The 13,517-nt window shown below is 38.3% G+C and overlaps 1 protein-coding gene across 1 annotated transcript in view; it reads right to left on the bottom strand.

The window, feature by feature from the left end:
- Positions 1-13,517, bottom strand: part of RARS2 (arginyl-tRNA synthetase 2, mitochondrial) — a 37,232-nt gene that overhangs the window by 17,125 nt on the left and 6,590 nt on the right. The window contains exons 5-11 of the mRNA XM_027695657.1: positions 11,769-11,866; positions 10,571-10,626; positions 8,933-9,016; positions 5,291-5,367; positions 2,441-2,596; positions 924-1,030; positions 226-321 (exon numbers count right to left, since the gene is read on the bottom strand). Coding sequence (XP_027551458.1) covers positions 226-321; positions 924-1,030; positions 2,441-2,596; positions 5,291-5,367; positions 8,933-9,016; positions 10,571-10,626; positions 11,769-11,866 — 674 coding nt within the window. The remainder of the gene's footprint in view (positions 1-225; positions 322-923; positions 1,031-2,440; positions 2,597-5,290; positions 5,368-8,932; positions 9,017-10,570; positions 10,627-11,768; positions 11,867-13,517) is intronic.

The following is a 13,517-nucleotide window of genomic DNA, read 5'->3' as shown; positions in this document are numbered from 1 at the left end:
GACTGCTTAAGGGGAGGAAGAGTATTTAAAAGCCATTGTTTTTCCTGATCCATTTTTATCCTGACATAGTTACATTCATAGTTTCAGTTACAATTACTCAACAATAAGGGTGTTCCATTATAGCAATAAAAAGCTTCAAAATCTGTACTATCAGTTACAAATGTACTCATGTACAAAAGTTTACTGGCAAAATAAATGGCAATGAACACAGATGAGCTTACTTGCCTTGTTATATAAAGAGATGTCCCATCACTACGCATGACAGTGGAAACCAACGAGAGGTCTTTCTTTTCCGAAAGATCCACGATTCCTGTCCCTTTTCTGTAAGTTGAGATAAAATACCGATGTAACTGCAAGCTAATATACAGGTAAATTCAGATAAGACTGAGGTCAGAACCAAAATGGCCTCTTGCCTCAAACCCCCTCACTGTAGACAACTTTATTCTTTTTCTTTGAATGACTGTCTCCTTTAAGTATTTTTGAAGACTGTTCCTGTAAGTTTGTTGTCACCACTGCTTATGCCAGGGAGCCTGCCCACATTCTGGTGCATTCCATGATTACAGCTTCCATCTCAGTTCAGCCAGGCACCTGCTTCAGCAAAGCAAGGATCTCATCTAACTCTGCTCATTAAATGGCACATGCAGCTACCAAATTAATTAACAGCCTAAAAGGCCATTATGAGTTGAACACTGTCATTGTACTTAATTTGTCATGGCCAAGCTTCTGTACTAGCCACAGAAAGGCAAACTTAATTTTTAACTGTGAGTGCACAAATCCTCTTGGTCTTCTACTAGGACAGCTACCAAGACCATTTAAAGAAAACTCTTCGCCTTAGATTATGTACAAACCTCACTCATCATATCTTGTTTGAAATGCAACTGAGATGTTAAGTAAATTACACTGATTGAATAATGAGTCCATACGTTGTTTTTTGAAGAAGTCCCTTATCTTCCAACATCTTTAGAACCTCCTGGGCCTTCTCTTGGTAATGTGACTCTCCAGAATATTCATCAAAATGCACTCCTAGACGCTGAAAAGTTCCAAGAATATCAAAGAAGGGTAAAATTGATAAGATTGAGGTTAATCATTTCTTCAAATTAAGTAAGACAATAGGTCTGTGTCACACATCAGATACAGTGCAAAGATTAATTTTATTCCAGGAAAGATGACTTCATTGTCAAGAGGAAAGGATATTTGGATTTTGATTTAATTGATTTCTGCATTAGAATTAATCTCCCTAAATTGAATACAGCCTGGGTATAATGTTCATGAGAAATTAGGCATAAACTGGTTAAAGCAATTGGTACAAAAATTCTGAGGCAGGTCTTTAACTTGGTGTGCTGGAGGTGAAAGGCATGGACTGCAGAGATTGTACTTGGACATGAAACCAACTCTATTTTGAAAGGAAACTGAAAGAAATTTAAAAAGGCAGAAGCTACTCACAAACACTTCTGAGCATACAGAAATCATCATTACTATGAAGCCTGAAGGTACACCCAGGAAAGACAGGATGACCTTAACTATCAAAACTGTCAGTCCCTCAGCTGAATATTTATTAGTTTGAATGAAATTGGGAGACAAAGATCCAGCTGTAGCAGTCATTATGTGATCAATGATGAGTGACCATCACAATTCACCTGCATATACAGCCCAATACCTGTTTACCCTTACAGGTGAGCTTTCCACTAGAATTATCAAGTGTCTCACTTAGGAGATCTTAACTTAGAATACTTGGCTTGACTCCACAGATATGTTTCAGGGAAGAAATTAAAGCACAGCCAGGTTATCTGGACTATTGAGGAAAGGGCAGGCAACTTCTGATATTAACTTTGCAATCAATGAAACAAAACATGACTGATTTCTACAAATACAGCAAGAGGAATGAGATAGAAAAGTGAAATTTTAAATAAATAATAATACTAGAAGAAGGAAGAGATAGAAAACAAGTCACAAACTCTCTGGAGCTGCAAGTTAAAAAAAAATGTCTAAGCCCATCAACACTGGTCACCCATTCCAGAATTTCATCGCAAGTGGGAAAAACACCAGCTGATCTTCAGATGGACTCAGCTGGCTCTTGAGTAGTATTACAGAGATCAATACCACGTGACTGGATTCAGTGTTACCTGGACACCATTAAATAAAAAGTATCTAGGATGTCAGCAACTAAAGTGATGGTCTGCTTGGATGTAGATCAGCTACTGTGCTTTTTCCAAACAGAATGGGGCATAACCTGGCTTACCAAGAAAAAGCTTCCCCACAACACACTTAAGGTTATGGGAAAGGCAATGAATTGACAATATTAGAGCAATCTCTGTTCCTAAGTGAGTTCACCGCTTGGCAATCTCCTGGATGAAAAGGTACTGTGCACTATCAATTATACTGATGAAGCAATAGAGAAAAAGAGACCAAGAACACAGAGAAAGCAGTCGATGATTTGTACCTTATAAATCTGGATGTATTCCTCAATACTGAAGTCTCTAAATTGTTTCCAAAGTGACAATGTCTGCTCATCACGTTCCTCCAGTTTTCTAAAGAAATCCTTTGCCAGTTTTTTTGTGTTTTCATCTTCTGCTGCTTTATTAATCTGCACATACACCTAAAACATGACACTGACAATGTTGAAATAGTATAATCCTCCCCTCCAATAAAATAAAGTTCTACAAGAACAATGCAAATACATTTAAAGATGACATTTGTACCGTCAAAATTCTAAAGACACATTAAAGCAACACATTTCTCATTTAAAGAAAGAACGAATAGCCCAAAGTCCAAGAGGAAAACGTGCAGCTTATCTTGAAAGAAGACTAATGCTGTAATCCCTTACTGCTGTTGCTATGATCCTCTTCATAATCTTCAAACTGCTGCAGCAGCAAAATGTGGAAGAACTCATTTATGTGTGCAAACGAAACCATCACGGACATTTAAACCACAGACTTTTCCTTGGAGAACCACAAAGTTGATACTTATAACAACTACACTGCCTAAAAATGAGATAGCAACTGAAACAGCAAAATCCTTGATAGAATCAGTATTTTACAAGCTCAAAAAGAAAACCCCGACCCATTTATGATGAAAAAAAAGTTAATGCTGCTTAACTTTTAAATATTTGTATGAGCTTTAATCCTCAAATCATTACAATCTTGATAAAAAATAAGTAATTGTAAAAATTCCATTCCTGTAATGTTCAATGAGTGTGCCAACAATGCAAACCTTGCTCCAATGGGTTTCACTTTTCCAGAGCAAAACTCACTTTTCCCCTTCAAGTCTGAAGATTTTTGGAGATTTTTAACTGCTGACAAGCTTCAAAGCTTATTGTTTGCTTAGTTCTACTATGAAAAATAAATTTAGAGTAGAGGGAAAATTCAACCTGTTCTAAGAACAATGCTCATCCTCTCCCATCAGTAGTTTCACACATCCTAGTGTCCACCTATCCCCAATCTTTCATGTTATAAGGCAAAAAAAAAATGCAAAAAGCATATTTGCATTTGCCTCTTGACCAAAATGGAAGGTACAAAGATGTTTGGAAAGGTACATTTGTCTATACATTTATTTATATAGAAACTGTGCTATGGAAATGTTCTTTTTAAATGAACTATAGGAAAGATTAATTTCATACAATAGCAGAAAAAACACCACTTTGAAACACATCTCAGTTTTTGATATAACTAGGGATACAGCTGAACAAACACTTAGGAATTGGGAATAATTGAGAAATCAATTTGGTCTTAAACAACTACTGTTTTAGAACCTTTTGCATCTTGACTGAATACTGTTCTCTACATTTGAAGGTAATAAAGCCTACACACTGCTGCAATTTTAAAGCTTTAGTGCAAAATTCAAGTATTAAAAATTTAAATTCTAAGAATGGACTTAAATTATAAATAAAGTAATACACAGCATGAACAACCACAAAATATGACTACTTTTTTTCTCTTTTAATCAGTCCTACAGCTCTAAAACACCTCCACATTGAGAATCTATCAATTTAATTCATCGGGGCTCAGGGATGAAGGAATAAGAGAACAAAATTTACCTATGTCAAAGAAGCTGGCAAGCTCAGAAGGAGCTATTCTGCCACATAAACAATCTGACTAACATGCATTCAGCTGTTGACTATTCAAATATTCGAACACAGTTTGCTCCTTCGCCAATAAACAGATTTATGCAGAACGTTTATCCTGCAACATGCTGTCTGAACACCACTGGCCATAGTTCCCATATCCAGCTCACAGGGTGAAGCACAGCTCAGCTTAGTAATGAGAGAACATCTGACAGTGCCACACAAGAACCCTGACAAAGCCTCATTAACGTGTGATATCTTCCTTTTAGAGGATGAGGACTTGAACATCAGCCACTCAGAAAATTTTGTCCACTTATCCACACAGTTATTGGATCTGTGCAGGTAAGTACATAAGTCCTTTATGTGTATTGTATGCATGTTACATCCAGAATGGTTGTCATCCAAAGATCACTTACAAGTACCAAAGATTGACAAAATCTTTCTGGTTCACTGCACTATAGGAAAACAAGGAAGTGATATAGGAACTGCTAAAGAGGAAGAAGTAAGTACTAACTCAGATGGTATTAGGCATATTGGAATGGAGCAATCCAACAACCAAAACCATATTAATCCTGGAAAGACAAAGCTTGTTAAACTACCTCAATCTTCATTGCTAACTGGGAGAGTCCACTGAGTCAGGTTTGTCCCTGACACACACAAATGCAATCGACAGCACTTGCACCATCTGTGGGCTTGGTGGGTAACCGAGAGGGCAACCTCCTGCAATAAAACAGCCTTCCCTACTGCTGCAAGGCATTTCCTGAATGGCTGTCAGCAGAAACCACACCTTCTAATGCTCCTGGCTCTTTCACACTCTTGGAAGAAAGAGCATTCTGCAGAGCCAGAGCAGCGTTCTGGAAAGTGACAGTCACTCCTCCTTAGCTATAAATGTTAAAGCTCCATATTAGACACGAAACACTTTCAAGATCCTTTTGCCCCATCACAGTGAATTGTGCATTGAGCAAAGAAAATCAAATTCTAAAAACACTAGCGACAGGCATACATGTCATTTTCACAACTTTGGTAACCAACAGCATCAGATGCAGTCTGTATTGCCACAGCCCAGGCTTGCACTACTCCTTCAAGTATGGTCATTCAAATATCACATGAGTCTCCTCATGACCCTGCAGACACATTAAAATCACTTTTTGTACACATTCTGTACAAAACTGACAGCTAAATTAAATGGATTGTCCTCTGAAGTGTGTAGTTGGTCTTCTCTGAACTTACCTCAAACAGGTGTTGTAAAGGACTGGATTTTAGTTTTTCTTTGTTGCCAAAGGATTGGAAACCAACACCCAATAAGCCTTGAATAACAATTAAATACAGAGTTATGCAACAACACAGAGTATGTTATGTTATTTTCATAAGCAAGTCTAGTTTTAGCACTGTAGCCAATAAAACAAATGCCCTACATTTTAAAACAATAGTGTATGCTACAAAAATAAAGCATATGAAAAGCATAACCTATTATTCCACTGCATGAGAAAAACACCCCAAAAATATAATAGCTAGAAACTACTAAGAAATACTGTATTGATTTTTCAATTCCTCATAATTAGAATTTGTGTTTCTGGACTTGCAGAGAAAATCAACTTTTACACAGCCATGACCTGCAAATGAGAAGTCACACAGTGGAAACTGTCCAGCAATAGATCATGCTCAAAACTCTTTGTTTTGCTTTCTCCCTTAAGCATATTATCGTTTCAAGGACAATAGAAACAGGAACACAATGTGGTATTCCACATACACTCATGCAATATTTTCAAGGGAACTTTTTGCTGCATGCTTAGAATACACAGCTTTTTTCACATGTCCAATTTGGCTTCAGCTCTTCCCAAAAGCCACCTGAAAGGGCAAGAAATCCAAATCCCAATCTTTTTGCCTGAATAAAAACACCACACTAACTCCTTCAGTAATGTCTCTTAGATTATCTGAGGCTAAATTCAAGGCCATCTTACTCCTCTGAGTTGACAAGGACCAGGACTGATGTAGGAATAGGTATGCAGTTATCCTTTTGAAAAACCCTCTGCAACTAAATAAATAGCACTGTCTCAAGAACTTCCCTCTAAGAAACACTAAGTGTAGTAGAAGTCATGGCAGACTCAAGGAAGAAAAACAGGTTAGGGTTTAGGAAATAAAATTAGTCTAATCCTACTGAAAGGAAGTTTAGCTAAGGACAGCTTGTTCTACAAACAATTGGAGCTTGATTTCCTAATGATCTCTCTTAGATATTAGTGTACCTAAATATTCCACTTTTCAATGCTGACTTCACAATCCAATCCCCAGCACGACTGCCAGTCTTTATTTAACCCAAACACTTCCTTCCACACATTTTCTGTCTTCCCCGAACTATCCCCAGACCTTAGTACACTCACCACTTATTGGCAAGATGCAGCATGTGTTGGGACCAGTTCTGACTTAGAGGTGCTGACTGGTTTGCCCGCAGGCTAAACACAAAAGTTAACTCTCTCCCACAGGGCGTTACATTGTATTTCTATCCCTACTCAGCTGCCAACTGTCACAATTCCAAAGGAAATTAGTTTTCTTGGAGACATTTTTCTTTGTCAGATCTGGCTGAAGTTGGCCAATGGGTTCAAAATCTATTAGGAGCAGTGACAGGAAGACAGATTGACAGACAGTGTGGCTGCATAAACATTGTTACCTTAAGAAACCTGCCCCAAAACTGCCTAAAGGTTGAGCACTTCTCTGTCATGTTTCAGCAAAACATGTTTTCAATCATTAAATTTTAAAGCCTCTGACAATAGCAGTTGTAAAAGAAATGCTGACAGATGGTTAATTACAGCACTGCTTCTGAGAAAGGACCGCTATAATAATATTTCAATGCTGTAATTTTGTGAAGCATGACTATATTATTTGTTATACCTGTCATATATTTGAGCTAAGTCAGCCCAGATAAAGAGGGGATCACCTATTTTGAAAGAAACGGAACTACTAGGTCAGTTGTGTGCTGCTCAACAGGTACACGTGTAAATAACAGGCATTATGATCTTTATACCTTCAGGAAACTTAGTATTAAAATACATAAAATTCCTGATATTCAGAATTCAGAGTGCTATTTAGTATCTTTAAAGAAAGACAGAACGAGGTCAGCTGAGAAGCCTTTTAACCACATTGCATTTCATTGCTTCACTGTCATTGCCACATTGATTATACAACAGCATAGTGATAAAATTATGTTTAAGGGTCAAAAATGAATGAAATATGCAATAATGAAACTGACTGAGTTTTTGATGAACTCATTCCGCATTCAATTCCTATAAACAAATTTTAAGTGAGGCAAAGCTCTGCTATAAGCTAGTGTTTCATCAGAAACAGGATCAGGAAAGACAAGCTGCAGAGGAAATAATTTAACAAAGGAAAGAATATTCTATTACTGGTCTCATAGTCATACGAATGTTACACTGCACTGTCTAAATGCCAGGAATTTAATCTAGAAGGATAATGGGTAAACTGAATATTTTTGTTATGTTATCTACAGTTAGGAATCTAAATACACAAATGGAGTGAAAGTAGAGTATTTAGTAACCCAACTCTGTTCATAAAATTGATTCCTTGATGTCCCCATAAACAGCAGTACCATTGAAACTGGAGGGGGCAGAATAAAGGCTGGAATAAGCAAAAGTGACTGCTTAATGGACACTGCACTTTGTGTTTGCCATTCAAAAATAGTTTTCAAAGCCTATTACAAAAGAAGTGGGGGATTTTTATAGTTTTCCAGGTGTATCAGCTTTAAAGAATGAGCAAGTGAGCATGACTGCCTTTTTTTAAATGCTGAAAATATGTCAAAACAGCTTTTTTGGGGAAATTAGAAAAAAAAAGAGGAAAATACAGATCAATTTAAAATGCAAGATTAACAGAAGTCAACAAAGTTGTGAATTCTAAGGATGGGCCAGCTGCCATAAAAGAGGGATGGCTATAGATCCGGCAATTGGACCTAAATGATCTGTGGTCAGGGAATAAATATCAAGCTATGCAAGGCTGTACATGAGAGGATTTTTCAGTCCTCACTTGGACATTTCAGAAGAAGTAGGGGTGTCTATGTGTGTGCATACATGATTGATAGTTTTCCATAACCTATTCACTTGCGCATTCTCCACCTGTACACCTCTCCTGTGCTACATTTTAAGCGGAAGCTGAATATTTTGGGGAAAGTGTAGGGATATCTTTAAAGATACAAACTCCCTGGGCCTCGACCTGCCAAAATTTGGTTGTTGTGGAAATTAATTATGTTCTATGAATAATGAACTACTTTCCAAAAGGAACAAAAAAAACCAACCAAAAACACAAAAAACACCACATAAAGAAAAAACACAAACACACACAAAGACAACCCAAATATAAAATACACATTGTTACAATTATTCTATTGTTGTGGCCCAGGCAAGTTAGCAAGCTTACTCTTCCACAAGTGTTACACATGTAAAGTCTGAATAAGGAAGACAAGATCACAGCAGATGTGCAACAGTTACAGTAACAGGTACACCTTTTGTCTGGAGGCAGCAACAGAAGTCTGCTCAGCCATGAGGACTCCAAAGGTGTAACAAGCATACTAAGAAAATAACCCCCAAACTACACACAAGTAATCTGAGAGAGGAGCTACTGAGGGACAGAAGAACTGTTGGGTAAATTTCCTCCTGTTATTTCTTGTACAGCAGTACAGATCATACTGTTGATGAATCAGTCTGGATTGTTTTGTTCATATTTTAAGGAAATTAACTATATATTACATTAATGGAAACAGGATATCACTCTTTATGAGTGCAGAGTGGCCAGCAAAAACTGAAGCTGGACACCTAGACCATATGATACAGTAGAAGGGAGGCAGAATAAACAAGTATTAAAACATACCAAACTGCATGCCCCAGTCACCGAGGTAATTTATTCTTACTACTTCATGTCCCAGTGCACGTTTGAGATTTGCTATAAAATTCCCTGGTAAGGAAAAATAAAGATATTACTATTCAGTTGTAGGTAGTCTCTCATGCCTACAAAGTTTCTGTTTTCTACAGTTTGTATGATCTGTATTCAGAAGGAAGAGGAAAAGCAATCAGATGGATTACTCCATAGAATTTCCTAAAATACTTCACAACTAAAAGCAATAGTAGGATTAATAGTAAAAAGCAAGTTCCTTTCTGAGCAGAAAAAGAAATGTCATGCATTTGAAAAGCGCCATAAAGTATTTCACACAACAGTGATAAAAACATACACAGGTGTATGCGCATGCACATACTGCAAAGTATGCAATCATAAAAAAATCTTTTAAAGTCTTCTTGTACTCTCACAAATATGTGTGCATACAAATACGTATATACAATTCCATTAGAGTCAGGCAAGCTCATACCAGGAGGTTAGGCAAGCACTCAAGATTCATAAACTCCTGTTAACTGTGATGTTAAATAGAGAACATCAAGTCCTGAATCTCTATACACTGCTGGGGCAGTTCTGAGCTCTGCACTTAACACACTACACCCCAAACTTATCATAACACATAAGGACATCTTAGTTCTAACCGTTGTTACAACAAAACCCCTTCATCTCTCTCCTGAGCTTAGCAACAGTCATAGAATTACAAAGAAGAAATACCCATATCCCTTCTTCCATTTTCCTGTGTTTCAAGGGTGTCTTTTATTTACAATACGGATGTTAAGGATGCAGAAGACTTTCTCTTCTTCTGTTGTTATAACACTGTATTATAGCTTGCAATTACTCTCAATCACATTCTCTGTAGTTAATTCATTCTCTTACTATGGAACAAACACTGATCTACAGAACTGTTTTTGAAAGTGGGGGTTTTTTTCTGTAACAAAGGGTCCAGAAATGGAACACAAAGAGTAATCTCACTCAACTATCAGTCCATGAAGAGGCACAATTATCAACTTTATGTAATTAATAATTATACATGATACTTTAAGTACTTTAAGACTAATGCAATATTAGATGCACAGATGCTGTAGGATCTTCTACTAATAACCTACTAGTTTTTATTGTGAGAGAGGGAAATGAGGGAGCATAATGTTTTCCATGTGCCACTAGAGTACTGCACAATAAACTTATTAATTAGAAATTACAGCAACTGTGCCAGTAATACTGCCATAAAGTAATCAACATATAAAAGCAAGCTTTTTCCAAGACAGACACCAAGACATAACTATCTGACTGCTCTGCAGTCCAGTGCAAATTGGGAATTTAAAATTCAAAGGACTCATGACACCTCAATGAAAACTGAATTGGATGTCTTTGCAGACCAATTTTAAACTACTTCATTTAATATTCACAGTCATAAAACTACATTACATGTGACTTAAATCTGCCAGCAACACACCACTTTCTTCTCTTCACTGCATAATAAGCAAAAGGTTTTTAATTAGCAAGTTGAGCCTCACGTGGCCCCTCCACCAGAGGAGTGAAAGGTTAGCAGTGCTCCCCTGTCAAGTGAAACAGGAAGACAAAGAAGCCCTTTTGGAAGGCAGTTAAATGCACACTTACCTACTATTGTGGAACGCAAATGTCCTATGTGAAACTTTTTGGCAATATTAGGGGAGCTGTAACAGATTTTCACAAATAATGTTTGTTCAATGCACAAGACTACCAGATCACCAAGTCAAAATAATTGAACTCATGCATCCAGCAGAAGAGCTGAAATAAACCCACCATTTTCAATTTTTTCTTAAGATTCCCTGATTAGCTTCTGTTCTAGACAGCAAATTTTCCTATCCAACCAGCTTTTCCTCCAGTATCAGTTAACAACCAGTGTTGTAGGGGAAAAAAGAAACCAAAAAACACTCCAAAACCAACAGCAACAAAAAAAAATCCAAAACAACCAACCCCCAACTATACCAGTGACAAAGAACTGAAAATATCTTCCCACTATTTACATGTTTTGGACATATGGATCATTCTCTTCACACCTTTATTAGAGATAAATCTGATACCAGGACTGGAGACCTTGTGTACAAGAATCAGTAACTGAAATCACACCTTCTCCAACGATGCCCCACTCAAAAAAACCCAAACCAAATCAGAACACAACCTTGTATGCACAACTGTTTACTCTGATAATAAAATCAAAGTTCAGTTATGAAAATTCACCCTTCAAATTAAAGCCAAGGGCTTACTTTCCATGACTATGGAAGCCTGCAGAGGGAGTATAAATGAACAAAAATATTTATCCATAAAAAGATCAGAGTCAGCCACTTTTCATTCCACGAGCAAGTGACTGCCAACAAAATTGCACTGGATAGAAATTTTGAGGCTAGTAATTGAGAAGATTTAGCAAGATAAATGCCTGGCTGCTTTAATAAGTCAGGGAGAAAGGTATTAAGGTGACAAAAGAAATAGGTTAGTGGCTGAAAATTCAGATGATGTTTCTTGATAACAAAATAAAAGAAGCTTACTTAAAAACTGAATGCTACTATGCACTAAACGAGAATATTCTTAGTGGAGGGCAGTGTGAGGCATGAACTCCTTAAATACCAAAAATATATTCTGATAAAAAGCCTCAATTCCCTAAATATAATTTATATTCTACTTGGCAAATTAACGTTGGAGTATTAAATACAGCTGAATACTGTAAAAATATGATTTAACATCACAGGCATTGTACATTACAGCAATGAATATCAAACAGAAAATATCAATCAGCAGACAAGCCAATTCTCTCAAAGGACTCCTCACACGTGCTTACCTGAACTCAATCACTGCCTTTTGTCTAGGTACTGCAGTGAAAATTTCACTTTTTACTCCATACTCTGAGCCATCTTTGAACACCTGCTGCAACACAGCCTAAAGCACAAGGAAGATGAAAAAAAACCACAAAAGAAAGCTTCAACAACAGAAAGCATTATCAGGAAAACTGTTTACCAGCCACACAGGAGACTGATCCACATCCTTTATCCACATTAGCAATTAGATGGGTGGTCTGCCAAGCAAACAAGGTCTCATATGCAGAAGAAAATGCCATTAGCTTTTGAAAACTGTATCTGACCAACTAAAAAAGTTAGAGAAAGTGTAGGCAGAGTTTTGGTGAAAATCAAGGCTGAATTTTGTAAAAACTTTCTATTTTCTGCTTCTTTAGTGACAAGGAAAGCCAACTATTCAATCGTCATGTATCAAAACACCCCTTCTTCTTTTCCCCCACCTGCAAGTCTGTAATGCCACTATGAATGGTCTGTACAAAAATATGTCTGCTTTGCAAGCACAGAGCCTGTGTATAACACCTTAAAATATTTCCTCAACACAGTTTGTGGGAAAAGGAATCCTATGCTGACTACACTATCAGTAACGTGCTCAGACAGCAAAGTCGGTCCCTGTACATACCCTACATACTTCACTTTGTCACACAGGCCAATACACTACAAATCCAACATATTGTATTGGTTTTCTGTGGCCAGGTTTTGGTAGCAGCGGGACTACAGGGGTGGCTTCTGTTGGAAGCTTCCCCCATGTCCTGAAGAGTGAACACCAGCCGGCTCCAGGACGGACCCGCTGCTGGCCAAGGCCGAGCCAATTGGGAATGACAGTAACGCCTCTGTGATAACTTATTTAAGAAGGAAGAAAAAAGTTATTGCACAGATGTAATTCCAGCCAGGGAAGAGCGGAGTGAGAACATGTGAGCAACAACACAGACACCAAGGTCAGTGCAGAAGGAGGAGCTCCACGAGCCAGAGCTGAGGTTCACCTGCAGCCCAGGATGGAGCAGCTGTGCCCCTGCAGCTCATGGAGGACCATTGGGTTGCAGAGACCCACCTGCAGCTCATGGAAGAGTCCATGCTAGAGCAGGTATATGCCTGTGGGAGGCTGTGACTCAGTGGGAGGCCTGTGTTGGAGCAGGGTCCTGACAGGGACCTGCTGACTTATGGAGAGAGGAGCCTGTGCTGGAGCAGGTTTTCCTGGTAGGACTTGTGGCCCTGTGGGGCACCCACGCTGGAGCACCTTGTTCCTGAAGGACTGCACCCCATGGAAAAGTGACCCACACGGCAGCAGTTTCATGAAGAACTGTTGCCCGAGAGATGGACTCACACCAGAGAGGTCCGTGAAGGACTGTTTCCCATGGGAGGGACCCCAAGGGAGCAGGGGAAGGACTCCTCTCCCTGAGCAGCGGCAGAAACAACAACTGACTGTAACCCCCGTTTCCTGTCTCCCTGCACTGCTGGGAAGGAGGATGGATTGGGGGAAGGTGTTTTTAAGATTTATTTACTTCTCATTCTCCTGGTATGATTCTGTTAGTAATAAATTCAGCTAATATTCCCACTTTGAGTCTGTTCTGCCTGTGACAGTAAGTGATCTCTCTCCCGATCCTTATCTTAACTCATGAATCCTTCATTATATCTTCTCTCTCCTTTGTCCAGTTGCAGAAGGGAGTGAGAGAGTGGCTTTAGTGAGTATCTGGCGTCCAGCCAGAGTCAACCCACTACATATATGAAGCTGTATGCAT

Source organism: Neopelma chrysocephalum, unplaced genomic scaffold (genome assembly GCF_003984885.1).
Source record: "Neopelma chrysocephalum unplaced genomic scaffold, ASM398488v2 Primary Assembly neopelma1_23b, whole genome shotgun sequence".
Classification (NCBI taxonomy): domain Eukaryota; kingdom Metazoa; phylum Chordata; class Aves; order Passeriformes; family Pipridae; genus Neopelma; species Neopelma chrysocephalum.
The sequence above is the reverse complement of the archived record's forward strand: the minus strand, read 5'-3'. Positions and strand labels throughout refer to the sequence as shown.